Below are 21,408 nucleotides of genomic sequence, written 5' to 3' on the forward strand. Positions count from 1 at the left end.
CTTCAGATTCGTAGGAACACAAAATTTATTATTACAGGAGGCCAAAAAATCATGGAGGGGATTGGTGTCTACATCCCCAGAGCACTTAAGGAACCTTCCCCTGTTTGTATACCTCATCTCTTGTCCTGAAAGTAGAGAATTTATTTAACCAGTTGTATGTGGTCTCAGTATATTCTTGGGGAGTGTAAGGGTTCAGTAGCCTTCCTCTGAACCTCCCTCAGAGCTGGGGTATGGAGTGTGTGGTGGCTACATTTGTTCTTTGGTAGTGGAGATGTAATTTATTGGTAAAGCCTCTGTGTGTGATTTGGCCTCAGTGTNTCCTCTGGTGTCCGATGAGATTTGGCCTCAGTGTAAAGCCTCGCCCACACTCCCTGCAAACGTAGGGCTTCTCCCCTGTGTGTGTCCTCTGGTGTCTGATGAGACTTGACCTCTGTGTAAAGCCCCGCCCACACTCCCTGCAAACGTAGGGCTTCTCCCCTGTGTGTGTCCTCTGGTGTCTGATGAGATTTGACCTCTGCGTAAAGCCCCGCCCACACTCCCTGCAAACGTAGGGCTTCTCCCCTGTGTGTGTCCTCTGGTGTGTTATAAGGACTGACTTATGACTGAACTCTCTCTTCACCTTCTTGCACACAGAGGGCTTTTTTTGGTGTCTTCTCTGGTGTCCGCTTTGATGTGACCTATCACTGAAGTCTCGCCCACAGCCTCTATATTTGACTCTTATAATTCCTGACATTCCTACCCCCATGAATAATTTTCCTGTCTCCTCTGGATTCAATTTCTGGCCTGCACTGGGCTCTTCCTCCACCATTCCCTCACACACTGTAGAGCTCCTCGTTTGTCCTTTGCATGGACTGGAAAAGGCCCTTGAAATTCTCCTCTGCCTTATACTTTTAAGCAAAGGTTTGAACCTTTCTTTGACCTCTTGACCTTTAGCTTTGTCATTCCACCTGTGAGGATCAGAATGTTGCTGCTGCTGCTGATTCTGATGGCCTGGGCAGGGATCCTCTTGTTGGAAATGTTCGCTTGCAGATTTTCGTGAGAGGATCTGAGAAGGGTGATTGTGTTCCAAATGTTGGCTGAGGAATTTCTGACTGGAGAAGGCCAGAGAGCAGGAAGGACATGGATGGATCTCTGGCTTTGGTTCTCCTGAAACAGGAAATTTTTGGTCAGGTAGATGTTGACACAACTGCCTGTGTTGTATGCTTTGTCTCCTGGTAAGGCTGCCCCAACACCCATTTTTATTGTGTTGACAATGCAAGCTCTGTCTCCCACCAAGTGTCCCTTCACTTTTCCATTCCATTTTTACTCACTACATCTTCCTCATAAACCCAGAAAGCCCATATCAAGGGCCTTTTCTATGTGTCACCCAGACTAGGTAACCTCAAGTAGCATCAGAGACAGCTTCCCTCCTTATATAGATGGAAGGACAGTAACCTTTCCCCTCATGCAAGTACCTTCTAAGTCGTATGACTCTGTGACAGTGTCTGCAGTGATTTTGTTCCTTTGAGAGGCAACAACTCTTTTGATGACATGAACCTGAGTCTCCCCGTTTAAAAAGACATATTTAATTGAGGACAATATGCGTCTGGATCTCTATTAGAAAGTGGGATTTCAATTGGACAAGACAGTCGTGCACGTCTCATGGTCTAAAGGGCTACGGCTCCTGCTGCCCCAACTAGGTTATAAATTGCTTCTCTTTTAGTTTTCCACAAATCATAACATAAAAAAATACCCTTCATACTGTGTTTATTTCATTTGGTCTCAGCCCATTCCAAGTACAATAGAAAGTCCTGTTTCAAAATGTTTTCCCAACCAATTATGGGGATATATATCACACCCCAAGTGCCATCCATCTTCTGCCAATTTGCCATCTTCTCTCACTGAGAGATGAAGTAATCTCGGAGGGGATTCTCCACTGTAGGCTTTCTCCAAAAATAACCAAAGCATCATCTTAAAATAGAGAACATGCCACTCTCCAGTTGAAAAGTGCCCAATCGTTCCATCTCAGTCAGGAGAACCCCCAGTGTGTCAGCATGGACCACAGGGTCTAGGGCATCTATGTATCTATCTGACCTCCATTCTTACCCTCTTTTTCCTCCATCTGCATGGATTCTCAGCCACATACCACACGCACCCCATCTCTCTCGTGCCTCGGGGCAGCTGTCTTCGCAGGCCCCCTCTGCCTCGAATCCTTTGCTCACAGTTGTTTGCACATTTCAAATGCTGTCTCTTGAGAGAGCCCTTCCCTGTCCAAGCTCTGTTGTACCCACTCTTCCCTCACATTGGTCCCCAGACACTTTCTGAGGACTAGTTTTATTTTCAAAGCACTAATTGCTGTGTGATGTTATGCACACGCCTGCATATGTAGATGTGTTTCCCTCATTCATTCAGTCATCAGCTGCTGAAGAGAACTGATTCTGAAAATCTTGTTCGGTCTGTATCTCTAATTCCTGGAAGCCTATCTGGCACAGAGTAGGAACTCACATGACAGCTAACTGAATTATGAGTGAATACACACCAGCATACACATATCATTTAGAAATATCGAACAATTACGAAGAGAGAGCTAAAAGGGCAGAAGAAACTGCCTCGGTGAGAGAGCTGGCAGGTGCTTGAAAACTTATTTTTTGCATCTACGTTTTTTTATCAGTATATTCTGTTATATAGTTTGTGCATGAAGTATTTAAGAAATCGGAACAAAAATTTAAAAATTAAACAATTGTTCCTAAGAGTCCGATGCGTGTGACACGCACCCTTATTTCGGAGGCATCTGAATTGCACTTCTACTGACTTTAGACAGGGTTTTACTCAAGAGCTGGACTGTGGCAACTTCCACGGAGAATTCTTCCTTTTTTCTCTGTTTGGAAGAGAAGTGGTGCCCACCTTTCCCTGCCGCGAGCTCGCTCTTCCACTTGCTTCCCCATTTGATGCCCAGCTCCTGGCCGTACTCGTCCCCATACCAGACCAGCAGTTCACAGCCTGGCCTGATGACCCGGCACGTTCGGTAGAAGATCTGCCTGTGGTATTGAAAGGCCACCAGGTTCTGCTCCTCCTCATCCCTGGCACAGTTCACGTACCTAGGAAAGAGAAGCGCAGGAGATCAGTTCCCACTACCTGTCACACCCGCCCCCGATGCCTGAGGCCTCCATGTTGGTGCTGCCCGCTCTCTCACTGCTCCTCAGGGAACACTCTGTTCATACTCAAGCCTCCATCACAGCGTCATATGAATTCCCATCTCTGGGTTCTGCTTACTGTCCTCAGCCTGCCTAGAAGGCTTTCCCCTTGCCTGCTTAACCATTTTTCAAATCCCAATTCCAGACTCACCGCCACCTTGATTGGTCACAAAACCCAGTGACGTCTAGTTTCTCTAAACTTTAAATTAAATTCTGTTTTATACCACAGAACTTGGTGTTTGATCATGGACTCTGCTTCTAGATCGCTACACATGATTCCATACTCAGCCCAAATCTATCTTCCTTTGAGAGGCCTTTCTCCAATCTCCCCACACTGTATCCGAAGAATGCCTCCCCCAAGCTCCCACAGAACTTCAGAGCTCTTTCTGTCTTCACACAATAACACAGAAAAACAATATTGTATTCACACAATGCATTCCCTGGTAACATGTGAGCCCCTCAAGGAAATGGGCTGGATCATGAAGCGCAGAGGCCTGTGGCCACACTGCAGCCCATATACAATAGGCTTCAGAACCAATTCTATTAGAACAGGGAGTAGGAAGAGCTGCTGCCCTCACAGATTAACGGTCCCTTGTTTTAGGGTTATCCCTACACTGTATACCTCTTGAAAAATAGGGAAATTATAGTTAAGTATTCCTAAATTCAATTGTCTACTGTCTATCTGCAATATGTCTTCCATAAGACATGGGTTGTATAACATGTTTAAGTAATGAACTCCACAATGGGACATAGTAAGTGCTTATGAATATTGATAAGATAAATTAAAGTGTGAATCCAGTGTTCCTCATGAGACTAGGCTCCTCAGGGTTTTTTTTCCAGTGTCCAAATTTTATCTAGCATATTTTGAGTACATGTACTATGTTCTTGTCTCCTTTTTTCCAAAACTGTCTCTTAAAATGAAAGAGCATTATAAGGAGAGAAAAGAGGAACAGAGGATTGAGGGAGACCATTGAGGGAGGCATGACAAGAAGGAAAGGAACATGGGTTTGTGAGAGATGAATGTCCTCTCTGGAACCCAGAACCCTATTGGTCTTACCTCATCCAGTTGGCCCAAGAGTTATCCTTTCCATCCACATACTCATAGCAGTTTCTCCCTTTGGTGATCTGAGTTTGAGAAAGAGAAATTAAAGAGGTTTTTTGTTTTTGTTTTGTTTTGTTTTGTTTTGGTTTTTTGTGGGGAGGTAATAGGGGGATTATTTTACTCTCCTGTGGTCAATGCTATTTCAGCCTACATGGAATCCATCCCCAGCGTGACCATATGATGTGCTCCTTAGTCATCATCTGCACATCTGGGTCGCTTTGTCACCTCAGAGCAGGAGTCCCGCAAGGGAGGAGCCTCCTGTTTGTGTCTGTACCACTGTGCTCCCTCTTACTCTCTGATCTTTAAGTAGGAGCTCCAGGTTCATGCAAAGTCCACTCAGTACACAGCGCCAACCATGTTATTCCCATCCGTGTAGAAGGTGATGTCCTACCAATCCACAGGAGGGATGTGGGAAGCCAGAGGACGGGGGGAAGAGGTAGATGATTCTCACCAACCAGGAGTATCCGCTGTTGGCTGCCTCTTCATCTTCTGTGATTTGGCCCTCATAGGGACCAAAGTGTAGACCCAATGGTAGATCAGATGCCTCGTTCCATACTCCAAGCCCAGCCTGGGGGATGCCTGATGGTCTGATTCTCAGACCAGGGGGCAGAGTGAGGGCTGAGCGGTTGGGTTGCCCCTTGTCCACTGCACTGTCCTTTACAAATGTGGGGGGCCCATGAACAGCACAGCTGTCAATGAAGAAGTTCTGACACTTCTCACAATCTGGAGGCGAGAGCAACAGGGATTAGGAAAGGGTTAGTGCATGTTACTGGACTAAAGTAGTTTCAGAAAGAGCTCAACACTCACATCATTTAGCCTCTACCCTGTACTCCCAGTCACTAGAGGAAGGGGATGATCTGGGGACCCAAAGACAAGATGAAGTTACTGTAGCAGGAGAGAATGACTCCCTTTGAGAGTGGGCCAAGATGGTCACTTACAGAGGTAGTCATCATCCTGGGGCTCGCTGACCTCTTGGTATGCAAGGCTCTTTCTTTCTCGTAGGCTATACATCTTTACTTCAACATCCTTTCTCCTGAATCCTGAGTTGGAAAAGAGCATGTGAGTGAGGTTGGTGGAGTCTGGAGTATTAGTCCCTGTTTTGTCAGAAAATGTGAAATATCCGATAAATTATTACCTGTCATTCTATATACTCTGTTCTCTGCCCTCCCCAAACTCTTCAGGGAGTAAGACTCCATACTGACAATAGATGGCAAGTTCAATTTTAGTTTCTTCCCGTTACCAGGTTAATCTTTGCAATCTTTCCTCTTAGAAAATGGTTCATTCACATATTTCTTCATTCAGAAAACATTTGTTGAGGGCACATTACATGTTAGGCGTTGAACAAGGGCCTGGGCATTCAACACCAAGAAAGTATGGTCTTTATTAACACTGAGAGATTTATTGGACAACCCGCATGGGTCAATTATTTTATGTTTAATTTAATGCTTTCAGACAATATATGAGCTATGCATCCTTATCTTCATTTTACAGATTAACATTCAGGAGCTCAGAGAATTTATATTTGCCCAAGGCCTCAATGCTAACTACAGGTCTCAGGTTAGTCTAGCTTAAACCTAGGCCTAGCCAAAGTCCATCCCACATACCTATGTTGTATTCATCAACCTTTCTGGAGGACTTAGAGGGACTAAAAGTCCCCATATTATTTTTTCTTACCCAATTTTTGTAGGGAGTCATGTCCAGAGGTACTTGCTTCTCCAGGAAGGGACACTGGTTTCTGGCCAAGCTCTGAGCCACTTGTGTTCAGCAACTTTGCTGTTTCTGATAATTCCTTCAAACTCGATTCGTTACGTAATGGCGCCCTGGGTATTCCCTTCAATGTGAGAGTCACATATTAAAAGACAGCATGCATTTCTATAGTCCTTTAAGGCTTATGATGTGTTTTCACACGCATAACTTTAGTTAGTACTTCGACAACCCTTGGGAATACCTGGGGAGTCTGAATACTAGAGGGAAAAGAAAGGGCATATGTGGGCAATGAATGCAAGACTAGAATCCATGGCTTAAGGCTCTTTCCCTTTAAATTTCTTAAATTTCTCCATAAAAGTGAGAGTGAGGGAGGAAGATGACTTGGGAAGACTAGCTGGAGATTCAGTAAGGTCTGTGAAAGAAGATTATGAGGGCTTGTAGAGGAAAAGAGGAGATCTTCTATAAACTATGGGGCATTTGATGGAGGAGGAAATGTAGGCAAATGCATGGGATGGCACACATATGGAAAATGAGGTGACAGAGTGGAGACAGGGGAAAGAAAACAAAGAAAGGGTTGGCAGAAATGTATCTAAACGCTAAAAAACAAAAGATGCTAAAGTTGCCATTTGCCATATCCAGGAAAGAATATTTGGAATTAGATTAGCTGGTTCCTGTCAATTTTGTTTGAATAAGGTCGTACCACCAGCTAGCTCTCTTCAGTTTCCTGATCCATAAATTGGTATATGTACTAATTCTTAATGTTATGGAGAACAGAAAATATTATAATGATCATCAAATTGTTTGGTGAGCTATTTCATATAATACGAATATGAGATTACAGTCCTGCTATCAATTTACCCCCTCAATTGTCCCCATGTTCAAAATCTAAATCATAGATGTTATTGTTAGCATTCCTTGACCTTTTTACTTCTAACTTTATCTGTAACTGTGAATTACTCATGCAGAAAACATAGAGGGGCCTCTGGTGCCTTCAGCTGTGCCTGGGACTTCAGAGAAGAAAGAGTCTGCGGTGCAGAGACAGTCTACACAAATGATTCTGAACAAAATGAGAGTTGCCTAATGAGAGCTCAGGGGACGGGGTTGTTGCTTCCTCCTACAAGTATGAATATTTTAAATCAGTTCCAGATACCTATATGGAGGTTCTAATGAATATTATGTAACCTATATGAAATCTTTAAGTCATTTTATTTGTTGTTTCTCAATCATCAAACCTGAAACTACTCAGGGCTGGGAGATGCTTCCTCTTATTGGAATGGGAGGCTTTCAGGGTGGAGAGCCTATCTCCTTCATCTGGGATCATCCAGTGTATGAATTCCTAGTATATTTGTAAGCCTCTCTTATTTAGAGGGTCTTAGCTTATCTCTCACTTTAGCATAATAGAAAAGAACTGAGGTTGAAATCATCAAATGAATGACATAAATTTTATAAAACTCTGAAAGTTTTAATGAGGTTGTAAGTGGTTTAGAGAAGGAGCTTGGGATTAGATTGCACTACCACTGGTACTGTGATCTCAGATATATAATCAAGCATGTCTTTGTCCCAATTTCCTCATCTATAAACGGTGATATTTATAGTACCTACCTCATAGGGTTGTTGTAAGGTTTAAGTAAGTTTATTCATGTAAATGCTTAAAATAAAGTCTGAAGTACAGTGAAAAGAAAACAAGTGGTAGCCAATATTGTTGCTGTTCTTATTAGCTATTAAAGTGATGATGATAAAGAGATCAGGAAAAAAAGGCATCAGTTCCTTGGATACTCTGTGCATTCTCCTAATCTTACCTGTGTTTAAATCCATGAGAAATATTTTCTTGTCAACACGATTTGGGGAATACTCACCCTCTGGTGTTTACTCTGCTCCATTCTGAATGCCACCCAAGAAGGTCTGACTATAAAGTGATAAGACATCAGTGTTTTGGTTGGTAAATGTTTCCAGACTCCAGAGGCTCTCACTAGAGACACAGAGTTCTTAACCAGGGGTGACGAGTATGTGGACTGTCAAAGGGTGACTGGAAAATGGTTCTGAAGTGTCATCAAAGCCTATGCTGCTACTGGTGACATGAACTAATTGACCTAAAATGCTAAAAAAAAATAGGCAAAACCTCACTTATGCTTCATCCTATGTTCATAAGTTATTTATTACACATATTAAAACATATGCCATGAACATCTATGGCAAAAATACTCAACAAACTGAGAATAGAAAGAAATTACCTCACCATAATAAAGAAGTCCATCTCTCACATGATACTCTGCAGTTAAAAACTGAAGGCTTTTCCTCTAAGATCAAGAACAAGGTAAGGATGCCCACTTTCACTACTTCTTTTTATTTATTTATTTATTTGTTTATTTATTTATTTATTTGACAGAGAGGCAGCCAGAGAGAGAGGGAACACAAGCAGGCGGAGTGGGAGAGGAAGAAGCAGGCTCAGTGGAGAAGCCTGATGTGGGGCTCGATCCCAGAATGCCGGGATCACGCCCTGAGCCGAAGGCAGACGCTTAACGACTGAGCCACCCAGGCGCCCCTCACTTTCACTACTTCCACTCAACATAGTTCTGGAAGTCCTAGCCAGGGCATTAGAAAAATAATAAAGGGCATCTAATTTGGAAAGAAAGAAGTAAAATTATGTTTGTTCACAGATGACATGATCTTATATGTGGAAATTCCTAAAGATTCCACAAAAAAGCCTGTGAGAACTAACAAATGAATTCAGCAAAGTTGCAGGATACAAAATTAACACTAAAAAATGAGTTGCATTTAGGGAGCCTGGGTGGCTCAGGCAGTTGAGTGTCTGACTCTTGGTTTCGGCTCTGGTTGTGATCTTGGGGTTGTGGGATCAAGCCCTGTGTTGGGCTCTGTGCTCAACACGGAGTCTGCTTAAGATTCTCTGCCTTTCCATCTTCATCTTCCACTCCCCCCAACTTGTGCCTGTTCTCTCTCTCTCTCTCTCTCTCTCAAATAAATAAATAAAATCTTAAAAAGAAATTATTAGGGGGTGGGGGGATAAGGTAACAAGGTGATGGGTATTAAGGAGGGCATGTGATGTGATGAGCACTGGGTGTTATACACAACTAATGAATCATTGAACACTCCATCAAAAACTAATGATGTACTATATGTTGGCTAATTGAACTTAATAAAAAATTAGTTGCATTTGTATGTACTAACAATGAATAATCTTTTTTTAAAAAAATCTTATTTATTTATTTGACAGAGAAAGAGAAAGGCAGCGAGAGAGGGAGCACAAGCAGCGGGAGTGGGAGAGGGAGAAGCAGACTTCCAGCTAAGCAGGGAGCCCGATGCGGGGCTTGATCCCTGAACGCTGGGATCATAACCTGAGCCGAAAGCAGACACTTAACGACTGAGCCACCCAGGCGCCCCTAACAATGAATAATCTAAAAAGGAAACTAAGAAAACAGTCCTATGTTTAATAGCACCAAAAGGAATGAAATAACTAGGAGCAAACCTAACCAAGGAGTTGTAACATTCATACACTGAAAACTACAAAACATTGCTGAAAGAATTTAAAGAAGATGCAAGTAAATGGAAACACACCCCAGGTTCATGGATTAGGAGTCTTAATATCGTTAAAATGTCCAGACTACAAGGCAATATACAGATTCAATGCAATTTCTATCAAAACCCCAATGGTTTTTTTTTTTTTTTGCAAAAATAGAAAAAGTCATCCTAAAGTTAATATGAAATCTCAGAGGACACCAAATAGCCAAAACACTCTTGAGAAAGAAGAACAAAGCTGGAGGCCTCACACTTTCTGATTTCAAAATATATTACAAGGCTACAGTAATCAAAACAGTATATTATTGCATAAAGACAGACATATAATTTACGGAATAGAATAGAAAGCCCATATGGTTTAATAATCTTCATAAAGGATGCCAAAACTACAGAATGGGAAAAGGACAATCTTTTCAGCAAATGGCACTGAGAAACTAGAATAGCCACATGCAAAAGAATGAAGATGCCTTAAAAAAAGAAAAGCAAAGCTGGAGGCATCACAATTCTGGAGTTCAAGTTCTATTACAAAGCTCTAGTGATTAAAACAGTATGATACTGGAATAAATATAGACACATAGATCAATGGAACAGAACAGAAAGTCCAGAAATGAATCCACAACTGTATGATCAATTAATCTTAGACAAAGGCATTCCTCATTATCCAATGGGAAAATGATAATCTCTTCAACAAATGGTGTTGGGAAAACTGGACAGCAACATGCAAAAAGAATGAGAATGGATGACTTCCTTACACCAAACACAAAAATAAATTCAAAATGGATTAAAGACCTAAATGTGAGACCTAACACGATGAAAATCCTGGAGGAGAGCACAGGCAGTAACCTCTTTGTCACTGGCCACAGCAACTTCTTTCTAGATATGTCTCCTGAGGCAAGGGAAACAAAAGCAAAAATAAAATATTGTGACTTCATTGAAATGAAAACCTTCTGAACGGTGAAGGAAGCAATCAACAAAATTAAAAGGCAACCTACAGAATGGGAGAAGATATTTGCAAATGACATATCTGATAAAGAGCTAGTACCCAAAATATACATAGAATTTATAAAACTCGGGGATGCCTGGGTGGTGCAGTCGTTAAGCATCTGCCTTCGGCTCAGGGCGTGATCCCGGCATTCTGGGATCGAGTCCTACATCAGGTTCCTCTGCTATGAGCCTGCTTCTTCCTCTCCCACTCCCCCTGCTTGTGTTCCTTCTCTCGCTGGCTGTCTCTCTCTGTCAAATAAATAAATAAATAAATAAATAAATAAATAAATAAATAAAATCTTTAAAAAAAAAGAATTTATAAAACTCAACACCTCCAAAATGAATAATCCAATTACAAAATGGGCAGAAGACATGAATAGACATTTTTTCAAAAAAGACATACAGATGGCCAACAGACACATGAAAAAATCCTTAACATCACTGATCATCAAGGAAATACAAATAAAAACTACAATGAGGTTTCACCTCACACCTGTCACAGTGACTAAAATCAACAACACAAGGTGAAGATGTGGAGAAAGGGGAAACCTCTTGTACTGGGGCTGGGAATGCAAACTGGTGCAGCCACCCTAGAAAACAGTATGGATTTTCCTTGAAAAGTTAAAAATAGAACTACCCTATGATCCCCAAATGCACTACTAGATACCACCCAAAGAATACAAAAATACTAATTCAAAGGGTTATATGCACCCCAATGTTTATGCCAGCAATATCTACGATAGCCAAACTACGGAAACAGTCTAGGTGTTCATCAACTGATGAATGGATAAAGAAGATGTTATATATATATATATATATATATATGCCATAAAAAAGAATGAAATCTTACCATTTGCAACATGGATGGAGCTAGAGAGTATTATGCTATGTGAAATAAGTCAGTCAGAGGACAGATACCACATGATTTCACTGATGTATGGAATTTAAGAAATAAAACAAATGAGCAAAGGGGGAAAAAAGAGAGAGGCAAACCAAGAAACAAATTCTTAACTGCAGAGGAGAACACACTGATGGTTACCAGAGGGGAGGCGGGTGGGGGGATGAGTTAAATAGATGTTGGGGATTAAGGAGTGCACTTGTGATGAGCATAGGTTGTTGTATGGAAGTGTTAAATTACTATACTGTACACCTGAAACTAGTATAATTACTCTGTATGTTAACTAACTGGAATTAAAACAAAAACTTAAAAAAAAAAGAATGAAGATGGACCTTTATCTTACATCTTATACAAAAACCAACTCAGAATGGACTGTAGACCTAAATGTATGAGCGGAAACTATAAAACTCTTAGTAGAAAACAAGGGGAGAAGCCTCATGACATTGGAATGGGTGACAATTTCTTATTTATGACCAAAAGCACAAGCAACAAAAGCAGAAATAGACAAACGGAACCATACTAAACTTAAAAATTTCTGTGCAGCAAAGAACACAATCAACAGAGTGAAAAAGCAACCTAGGCAATGGGAAAAAATATTTGTAAAACATAAATCTGTGATAAGAAGTTAATATCCAGAATAGACAAAGAACTATAACTCAATAGTAAAAAATCAAGTAACCCTATTAACAACTGGGTGCTATGGAATGAATTATGTCTCTCCAAAACATCCCTATGTGAAACCCTAACCTCCAATGTGATGGTATTTGGAGATGGGGCCTTTGGAAGGTAATCATAATTAGACAAGGTCGTGAGAATGTCGATCTCTTTCTTTCTCTCTCCAAGAACATGCATATACAAACAAGAGGTTGTGAGAACACATGGCAAGATGGAGGCTGCCTGCGAGGCAAGAAGAGAACTGGACTATGATGGCACTCAGGTCTTGGACTTCCAGCCTCCAGAACTGTGAGAAAACAAATTTCTGTGGTTTACACCACTCAGCCCATGGTATTTTATTATGGCAACTTGAGCTGATTAATATAATGGCAAAAGGACTTGAATAGACATTTCTCCAAAAAAGATTCACAAATGGCCATGAAGCACATGAAAAGATGCTGCATATCACTAACCTCAGGGAAATGAAAATGAAAATTGCAATGAGATATTATCTCATACCCATTAGGATGATCACTATGGAAAAAACAGACAATAACAAGTGTTGACAAAGATGTGGAGAAATCGGAACTCTTAACACTGTTGGAGGGAATGTGAAATGTTGCAGTCATCATGGAAAACAGCATGGCGTTTCCTCCATAAATTAAAAACAGAACTGTCATATGATTTAGGAATCCAACTTGTGGGTATATATTCAAAAAATTGGAAATAGGATCTTTTTTTTTTTTAAAGATTATTTATTTATTTATTTGACAGAGATAGACAGCCAGCAAGAGAGGGAACACAAGCAGGGGGCGTGGGAGAGGAAGAAGCAGGCTCCCAGCGGAGGAGTCCGATGTGGGACTCGATCCCGGGATTCCAGGATCACGCCCTGAGCTGAAGGCAGACACCTAACGACTGCACTAACCAGGCACCCCGGAAATAGGATCTTGAATAAATATTTGAACATGATCATTGCAGCATTATTCATGACAGTTAAGAGATAGAAGCAACCTAAATGTCCATTGACAAATAAGTGGATAAAGAAAATGTCATATATGTGTGTATATATATACACACACAATGGAATATTAGTCGGCCTTAAAAATGAAGGATATCTTGTAATACGTTATGTCATGGATGGACTTTGAGGATATTATGCTAATTGAGATAAACATCACAAAAGTGCATGATTCTGCTTATACGAGGTATCTACTTCATGGATATGGAGAATAGACAGGTTGTTTCCAGGGCCTGTGGCAGGGAGGGGGGAAATGCGGAGTTACTGTTCAATGGGCATAGAGTTTCAGTCATGCAAGGTGAAAAAGATCTAAAAATCTGTTGTTCAAGAATGTGCATATAGTTAACAATACTCTGCTGTATACTTAAACATTGTTAAGAGGGTAAATTTATGTTGTTATTAGTATGTTTTGTAACCACAATAAAAACATTGGGTGGGGTGGGGGTTTAAGCTGAGTCCAGATAAAGCTGTGTAGCTATATGGTAAACCATGGGGTATATGTTTCCTATGAAGACTTTCCTTTAATGTCAAAATCTTTGTGAACAACCAGACATTGTGTTTTCAGATCTCTTACACTACTTTTAAGAGCCTAAGGAATCTGGGGTACCTGGGTGGCTCTAGGTTTCAGCTCAGATCATGACCTCAGGGTCAGGATATCAAGCCCTGCGCGGAGCCCTGCGCGGAGCCCTGCGCGGAGCCCTGCGCGGACCTGCGCGGAGCCCTGCGCGGAGCCCTGCGCGGAGCCCTGCGCGGAGCCCTGCGCGGAGCCCTGCGCGGAGCCCTGCGCGGAGCCTTGTGTCGGGTCTGTGATCAGCAGGGGAGTCTGCTTCTCTCCCTCTGCCCCTTCCCCCACTCATGCTCTCTCTCTCAAATAAACAAATAAATAAGTAAATATTTTTTTAAAAAGTTTAAAAAAAGAGAGCTTAAGGAATCTGAAATCCATAGATGGAATCATAGACCTAGTCCAAGTTGCTTTCTCTAGTTTATGTAGATCAGCTCTTGCTCTAAACCCCCCTGTCTGAATAGCAGAAGAGGACATGTTTCTCCTCTGTACTGATGGCGTTTGATGTCGGTTGCCTGATGCTGCTCTGGTAAGTGATATGTGGGAAACATGAGGGAGACAAAATAATCATCTCAAATCCTCTTCCAGAATTAAAACAAAGCGTCTGGTTCATTTTGGGTTAAAAAGATCATGTGTGATTAAATAAACATAAACAATAATGTATTTTTACATATGTTCATCATATTCTCTTCTAAGACATTTAACCCAACAACTGAATAATAAGAATAACTGAGATTAGCTCTTTGGTGGACTTACAGCCTAATTAAGGTATCTTTAACTGCCCTTTCACTAGCTAATAAGGTTTAGGAAAAACAGTTTTTTTTTTTAAAAAGTGATAAATTTTAAATATATAGAAAGATGTGGAGAATCATACTGGAAAACCTGTATATCCACCACCATTCAGCCTTGTCTCAACATTCTGCCACAACTGTATATCTTTACATCTTTTTATTTTTCTCTCTATATCTTTTAATTTCTATTTTAAAATTCAAAAACAAAAAGAAAAACAAGTGGAAAAATAGAGTGCCTGGGTGGCTCAATCGGTTAAGCGTCTGCCTTCAGTTCACATCATGATCCGGGGGTCCTGCGATTGGCCGGCTTCAGGCTCCCAGCTCAGTGGGGAGTCTGCTTCTTCCTCTCCCTCTGCCTCTCCCCCAACCTGGGCCCTCTCTCTCTCTCTCAAATAAATGAAATCTTTAAAAAAAAGGGAGAAAACTAGCCAAGACACAGCAAAGCCACCTACCATCCTTCTTTTTTCTCTTATGATAACTATTCCGAATTTGGCATTTCTTTTGTTTTTATACATTTACCACCTGTTATCCACTATTAATGTATTTATAAAAATATAATTATTGTCCACATTTAAAAACTACATATGAATAGCCTCTTACTATGTGATATGCTGTTTTGCATCTTGCATTTATGTTTTTTGAGGAAATAGTTTCCTTTGTTAACTCCTGAGATGCAGCTGAAACCTAAACCTTGAGTTTCCAGAGGAAACCGCAAAATCTTCCTGGCCCCTCACCTTGCCGCCTCGGCGTCCATTCTTCATCAGAATCCTCAGTGTCATCTACTTGGGGTTTGATGGCCTGCCTGCGGTGACACATGAAAGCTGGGCGAGGGGCTCTGAGACCTAGAAAGAAGCAAAATTCTTGTCCTAAAAGGAAAGAGCTAGAAGGAGGAACAAAGCACAGGGACAATGGACAGCAGCACCCAGTCAGTGCCACTCAGCTGGATGGGCTGCTAGAGTCTAGAACAAGGCAAGAGGTGAGCTCTGCATTGGGCCAGTGCGAGCCTACATTGACAGGAAAGTACAAAATTTCACTCCAGATTTGTCTTCACATCAAAGAAAACTGTGAGCACACAGAGCCACCTGAGAGGCAAACTAATACAGGGACTGAAGGCCCGTTTCAAGTTTCCCAGGCTCGTCAGCACCCAGCACTTCTCATTACCTATAGTAATCAGTGCTTCGTAGTTCCTTTTCACATTCCTGTATCGGATTTTCTCCCAGTCTCCCATCTCTGTCCATTCTTCCTTGGAGAAGTATATGGAAATGTCTTTGAAAGCATCTTTGGCCTAGAGAAAATAATAGATTCCATCAGTGACTTACTAATACGAGTCAGGACTTCGAGCTGGGCTTTCTCCACCTTAAATGTAGTGCATTCCCCGATTCCTTTGAGTGCTCTCTGTGAAGCAAGTGTAAACAGCTTCTCTCCTTCCTGATGGTGTCCCGATTAACTGAACAAACGCTGAGCATTTTACTAGCTCTCTCCTGACAAAGAGCAATTGCTGATGGTACTGTCCTGTGCCCCCACCCCATCCTGTAAAGGAGCAAGTGCCTCCAACCTGTGTCCATTCCCAGAGAGGGTCCCCCACTGCTGTAGGCCAGGAGTATGTGGTCCTCCAGGGACGAGCACCTTGTCACCAGGCCCCCTCCTCATCCTTCCTACAGATGTGCTTGGAGCCCAGCTTCTCCCACACCTCTCACCGTGGGCTTCCACCCTGTTCTCCCCGAGTCTCTCTCAGGCGTCTCCTCTGGGGACGTGTTGAGGCTCATGGTGCTGGGACCTCCAGGCAGGCTCTGCTCTGACTCTGAGGCTGGCAATGGCCCCATGAGTCTCTCCGCCCCAAGGCCAAGGCACCTGTGGAAGAAGAAGGTGCTGAGAGGGGTGACAGCTCAGACCACTGCCCAGAGCCATGTCTGTCTTCTCCATTTGGATGGGGTGTCCAGAGCAAGAAGATGTGGGGACCCCCGAGAGAATTAAAAGATGCAGGGGAGATGGGGCTATTGATGGGATGAAAGAATCTCTACTGGCAATGACAGGCCATCCTAACGTGAGCTAGATTTTGTTTCTTTTATTCCACAGCAGCTTGGCCCATCTGAGGAAAGGCGGCAAAGGCCCCTCGAGGGATGTGGCTGTGGGTGCTTGATGGGAGTCCTGAGGTGCAAGGCCAGAAGAGCACCAAGGAGATCTGGGGGTCCCTGAGTGCCGGGACTGGGGACAGACTATCAGCTCTGTTCCAGGGAGAGGAAGTGAGTATTTCTCAAAGAAGGGTGTCTTGGGATGTCCCCCTGGGGATTCTGGAAAAATCTGGGTATAAACAGGCTCCATCTCTAAGGGACAGAGAGATCTCAGGGTGAGGGGATTTGGTTTCACTTGGGGTGAGGGGGTTGGGGTTTCTCATGTCAAGGGTATTTGGGGCGTCAGGCAGAGGACATTTGGGGTTTCTCAGGCTGATGGTATTGGCAGTCTCTCAGGACAAGATTTAGGGTCTTTCAGGCTGGAGAGATTTAGAATGCTCAGGTTGACAGGATTTAGGATCTTGAGACTGCGGGAATTTGAGGTCTCTCATTCTAAGATTTGGAGTCTCTCGTTAATGGGCTTGAGGTTTTCTGGCATGGAGGTTACTTGGGGTCTGTGAAGCTGAAGGGATTTAAGAGTTCACAGGCTGAGGGTATTCAGGGTCTCTTGAGGCTGGGGAAATTTGTTCTCTGCGGGTGGTACATTTCGGGCGTCTCAGGCTGAGGGTTTTGGGGTCCCTCAGGCTGAGGGCAATTGGTGTTACTCAGGATATTTTGGGGTCTAAGTACTGAGGTATTTAGTGTTTCTCTGGGTGAAGGGATTTGAGGTTTCTGCAGCTGAGGTGCTTTGGGGTCTCACGCCGAGATGTGAGGTCCCACCAAGGCAGCGGAATTAGGTTCCCTCAAGGCGGCGAGACTTGGTGTCCCTTGAGGCTGAGGGGATTTGGAGCCAGCCAGGCTGAGGGGATCTAGGGTCTCCCGGGTGGGATTTGAAGGTTTCAGAGTTAGGGTCTAGAAGGGTTTCACAGGGCACGGCAAAGGCCTCCGTGTTCCCGTCAGTCTCCCCAGCCTCCCTCACCGCCCACCGTCTGACGCCCTCGCGGAGTCCGCGCGCGCTTCCCGCCCGGTGAGAAATGACACGCAGCGGAAGGCGAGATACCCACTTGTAAGACCCTGTCAGGCAGAAACCACCAATCAGCGCTGCAATCAAAGTGGCCCCTCCAATTGGCGGTCAGAAGGGGTTTAATGGGGAGGAGCTTAGGGCCAGCTGTGTGTGTCAGTCATTGGCAGAACCCCACCCTCGTGGACGGTCCCGCCCCACCCCACGGGGATTGGCTGCTCTGAGCCCAGTGTGTGTCTGTCAAGAAGCCCCAGCACGCAGGCGCAGTATGGCAGTTTTTACACTCCGAAGTTCGTGATGGCGGCGCAGGGTGGGAGACTGAGCCGAGTATCCTGCAGCCCAGGCTGATCCTAGCCCATTGAGCTGACCGCAGGTCTGTAGGGTGGACCTGGCCGTCCTGTGTCCTGACAAAGATTCTTTGTTCTGCCAGACTTTCAGGCTTTGGAAGGGTCCCTTAGGCCCATCTGTGCCCTTCTTTGTAAAATCCACCTTTAGCAATAGCTATATATGACCGTTGAGTATACAGTGAGTATCGCATTACATTCAGGGGACAACTATGTAATTCAGTAATGTGTGATGATACAGTGTATAGACGCCAGGTTTAAATCCAACAAATGGAAGAGCAAGTATATTAGAAAACCACTCGGAGGATTCTTTTTTTTAATTTTTAATTTATTTAATTTTTTTTAGAGTGAGTGTGAGAGAGCAGGAGCGGGGTAGGGGGGCCGTGGTGAGGGGCAGAGGGAGAGAGAGAGAGAGAGAGAATCTTCAGCAGGCTTCATGCCCAGTGAGAAGCCTGGATTGGGGCTCAAGGTGGGGATCCACGCAGGGCTCCATCTCACCACCCTCAGATCATGACCTGAGCTGAAACCAAAAGACGAATGCTTAACTAACTGAGCACTCAGGTGCTCCTACTCAGAGAGCTCTTAAACTAAAAGTAGAAGTGGCATTTGTGAGTCAAAGCATGTTTCAACAATATAGGTCTAAAAGCCCTCAGGAGTAGCGTATATACTACAAGTGGAATGATACAGAGAAGATTAGCATGGTTCCTGCTCAAGGGTAACATGCACATTTGTGAAGTATTCCATATTAAAAAAAAAAAAAGAGTCATCAGAAGTAAGAAGACATAAAAAAAAAATCAAAGAAAAAAACCTGAAAAAAACCGTACAAGTATTTTGCATAAAAATGAAGCATCGAATATAAGGACAGTGGGTGTACAGAGGTGGGCCAGTTTAAGACATACTGGCTTTCAGAAGATAAAATGGGAAGAGTGTTTCTGGCCCTTACTAAGTTTTGATCACAAAAACATAACACGATTTCCTTGAAGTATTCTTCCTAACTCTAGAATCCTGACCGAGGAAGGACCACCAGAGTCCAGGCAAAGCTGTCCTGCTAAGTGGACTGCTCCCCTTGCCGTCATGAAGGGCCCCCAGAACTCTCGAGTTCCCACAAGAGTAGTGCTGGGTGGTGGTTTGGGAGTGGAGGGAACAGTGAGACAGTGGGGCGCCTCTAGAAATTGTGAGATCATCTGTGTAGTGGCAATGTTGGGGTGTTGCTTCTTCCGCGACCGGTCGGTGCACAGTTGCTGGTCCATCTTGTGCCGGAGCCTCTATGTGGTCCCTGTTGTTGGCGTCACTGCTCAAAGAAACAGGAGACTTTAAAAAGACAACTTGTTGTTCTTCAAGTGCTCACTGTTAACCTTAAAAGTAAAGCTGCTAGTTATTTTACTAGCAGAAATGGCTTTATCCTGGAATAGCAGAGAATTGCAATCCAGGACTACTAAAACAGGGCAAAACCGCAGGCTAGTCCTCCGAACAAAGGAGATGGCCGCTCCTTTAGAGGGGTGAAGGGGGGTTGGGGAAGGCCATTATAAACAAAAGTTCACTGGAGTAAAGGAAGTGACTTCTCTTTGGCTGAGCTATGACCCTCTCTCATTGGCTGGGCTGTTGCTAGGAAACCATCCTTCCTCCTGCTGGGATAGTGAAGTTGGTAAAGAGGACGCACTTGCAAGGTGGTCTCTACCTGTTGGATAAGATACAGTGGAGTAAAAGGACCCATTAAATAGCAGAACTAAAACAAAACTAAGACACCTTCAAAAAAAAAAAAACTCCCCAAACTAAGACTTGGCAAGAAATAAGAAAAATTCAAAAGGATAATAACAGAAAGAAAAGAAGCACATGGAAAGGCATAATGTGATACTCATGTTATAAATACACCAGGTCTCCATATGTTAATGTATTCCAATAAAAATAACAACTTAATTTGTGGAATTTTTCAAGCTGGTTAAAAAGAATATGTGTAAAAATAAACTTGAATACCAAGGAAACTTGAAAATAATTAAGAGTAATGGGTGGGCTAGCCTGTATAACATTTCTTATAAACTTAATATTTAAACTGTTCGGTTAGGCAAGGGAGTATATAGTCTTATCGGTATAATTTAATATAAAATCTAGAAGTAGGCACTGGGATGGTTAATTTTATGTGTCTTATGGGGGAGCCAAGTGGAGGGTGCAGACCCCCAGTACCTAGGCCTGGGTCCCGGGGAGCACAGAGCTCCCTGAGTTCCATCACTGTGGGCTTCTGGGGCTCCAGGGTCTGTCGGGGGCAGGTGTCAGTGCGGGGGCCCAGGAGGTCCCGACCTATGGCCACGGGCAGAAACCCCTCTGGGAGCCTCTCCTCAGCCATGGACAGCCCCAGTCTTCCAGAGCTCCAACAGCCTCTGCTGGTGGGTGTGGGCTGTGGACCCCGCTTCTGGAAGCCTGCTGAGCCTGGGCTGGGGCCTCCCTTTTGAAAGACAGTCTTTGCACAGTCCCTGAGGGGTTGGCAGTCCCTAACACCATCTCTTCCCTCTGTGAACACTGGCCTGGGGAAGCCAGGGCCCCCTGACCTTGAGGATGCATCATTCGGTGACAGCGACTCAGACTGGGATGGGGGCAGCCTCTCTCCTCCCTCCTAGTGTTACAGGGGTGCAGGGGTCTTGTCTCACAGAGTCCAGGAATGAATCTTGCCAACACAAAAGGGTGAAGCGAAGTGAAAGTTTATTAAGTGAAGGTGAGAACAGAAAGGAAAGAAAAAAGCTTTCTGGAGTGAGAGGGGTCCTGAGTGGGTTGCCACTAGGGCTTTTGTGGACAGTCTTTTATGGAAAATTGACCAGGAAGCTCGTGGCCTTGAGATTCTTGAGCAGGCTTGGTTGTACCCTTGTCTCTTGCTCCGCTCTGTCTCCGTGTCTCCACAAGCCAGGAATAGTTTCAGAGCCTAGTCGTGGGAGTCAGGGGCCTCAGGTCTCTCCCAACCTGTACCTTTGCCCCTTCCCTGCTCCCGGAACAGGACCCCGGGGCAGAAAGAGCTGCCCTGGGATTGTGAGGAGTGACTGATCCTATTTTTTAATCAGTGGGGATTAGGGATAGCGCAAGTCTCCAAGGAATCTGGAAGCAAGGCTCTCAAGACCTTGAGGGGTTAGCTGCTGCCAAGAAAACCTTACTCCTGGTTTTCAGTAAAGCGAAAACATGAATGCACTAAGACGGCCATGAGTTCCCTGAGGAAGGGAATGCTCTGCATGTTTCACGTGTTCGTCCATGAGCTGCAAGCTGTAAGGAGATGTTATTTAAGCTACGTTTCTTTTGCTTTTGTTTCCCACATCACCACCCCCACAACCACCTGATGACCTCAGCTCTGCTGTCTTCTCCACGCTGTGCTGTTTCTGGCCTGTAGCTCACCTTGCTTTCTGCGTTGCCTGGAAGGTCAGTCTGTGGGTGGGGCTGGGAGGTGGCTGGAAATAAAAGAGAAAAGTGCATTCAAAGCAAAAGCAAACTGGGAAGGCTGGCTCCCTACTGAGCGGGGAACCTGCTTCTCC

At 43.8% G+C, this 21,408-nt stretch overlaps 1 protein-coding gene and 1 non-coding gene across 2 annotated transcripts; one reads left to right on the forward strand and one right to left on the reverse strand.

Annotated features, from left to right (window-relative positions):
* Nucleotides 1-342: 342 nt before the first annotated feature.
* On the reverse strand, nucleotides 343-16,349 carry PRDM7 (PR/SET domain 7). The gene is made up of 10 exons (XM_019807569.2): nucleotides 16,121-16,349; nucleotides 15,585-15,708; nucleotides 15,158-15,265; nucleotides 7,839-7,888; nucleotides 5,950-6,106; nucleotides 5,214-5,315; nucleotides 4,727-4,998; nucleotides 4,231-4,298; nucleotides 2,884-3,077; nucleotides 343-1,220 (listed from the first exon to the last, which is right to left on the reverse strand). The coding sequence occupies exons 1-10, from the start codon at nucleotides 16,244-16,246 to the stop codon at nucleotides 883-885; spliced, it is 1,539 nt and encodes a 512-aa protein (XP_019663128.1). The 5' UTR covers nucleotides 16,247-16,349; the 3' UTR covers nucleotides 343-882.
* Nucleotides 16,350-18,544: 2,195 nt separating this feature from the next.
* LOC117795363 lies at nucleotides 18,545-18,649 on the forward strand. The gene has a single exon (XR_004619332.1). It is a non-coding gene; the product is annotated as a U6 spliceosomal RNA (small nuclear RNA).
* The last annotated feature ends 2,759 nt before the right edge of the window (nucleotides 18,650-21,408 follow it).

Source organism: Ailuropoda melanoleuca, chromosome 12 (assembly GCF_002007445.2).
Source record: "Ailuropoda melanoleuca isolate Jingjing chromosome 12, ASM200744v2, whole genome shotgun sequence".
NCBI lineage: Eukaryota > Metazoa > Chordata > Mammalia > Carnivora > Ursidae > Ailuropoda > Ailuropoda melanoleuca.

Excerpts from the sequence above, each read along its gene's own strand:
- PRDM7 (XM_019807569.2), bottom strand. The coding sequence starts at position 16,246 with ATGGGGCCATTGCCAGCCTCAGAGTCAGAGCAGAGCCTGCCTGGAGGT. Across the intron at positions 7,889-15,157 it reads ATGGACGCCGAGGCGGCAAG|TCAGACCTTCTTGGGTGGCA; the intron begins GTGAGGGGCCAG and ends ATCACTTTATAG. Across the intron at positions 5,316-5,949 it reads TGACTCCCTACAAAAATTGG|GATTCAGGAGAAAGGATGTT; the intron begins GTAAGAAAAAAT and ends TTTCCAACTCAG.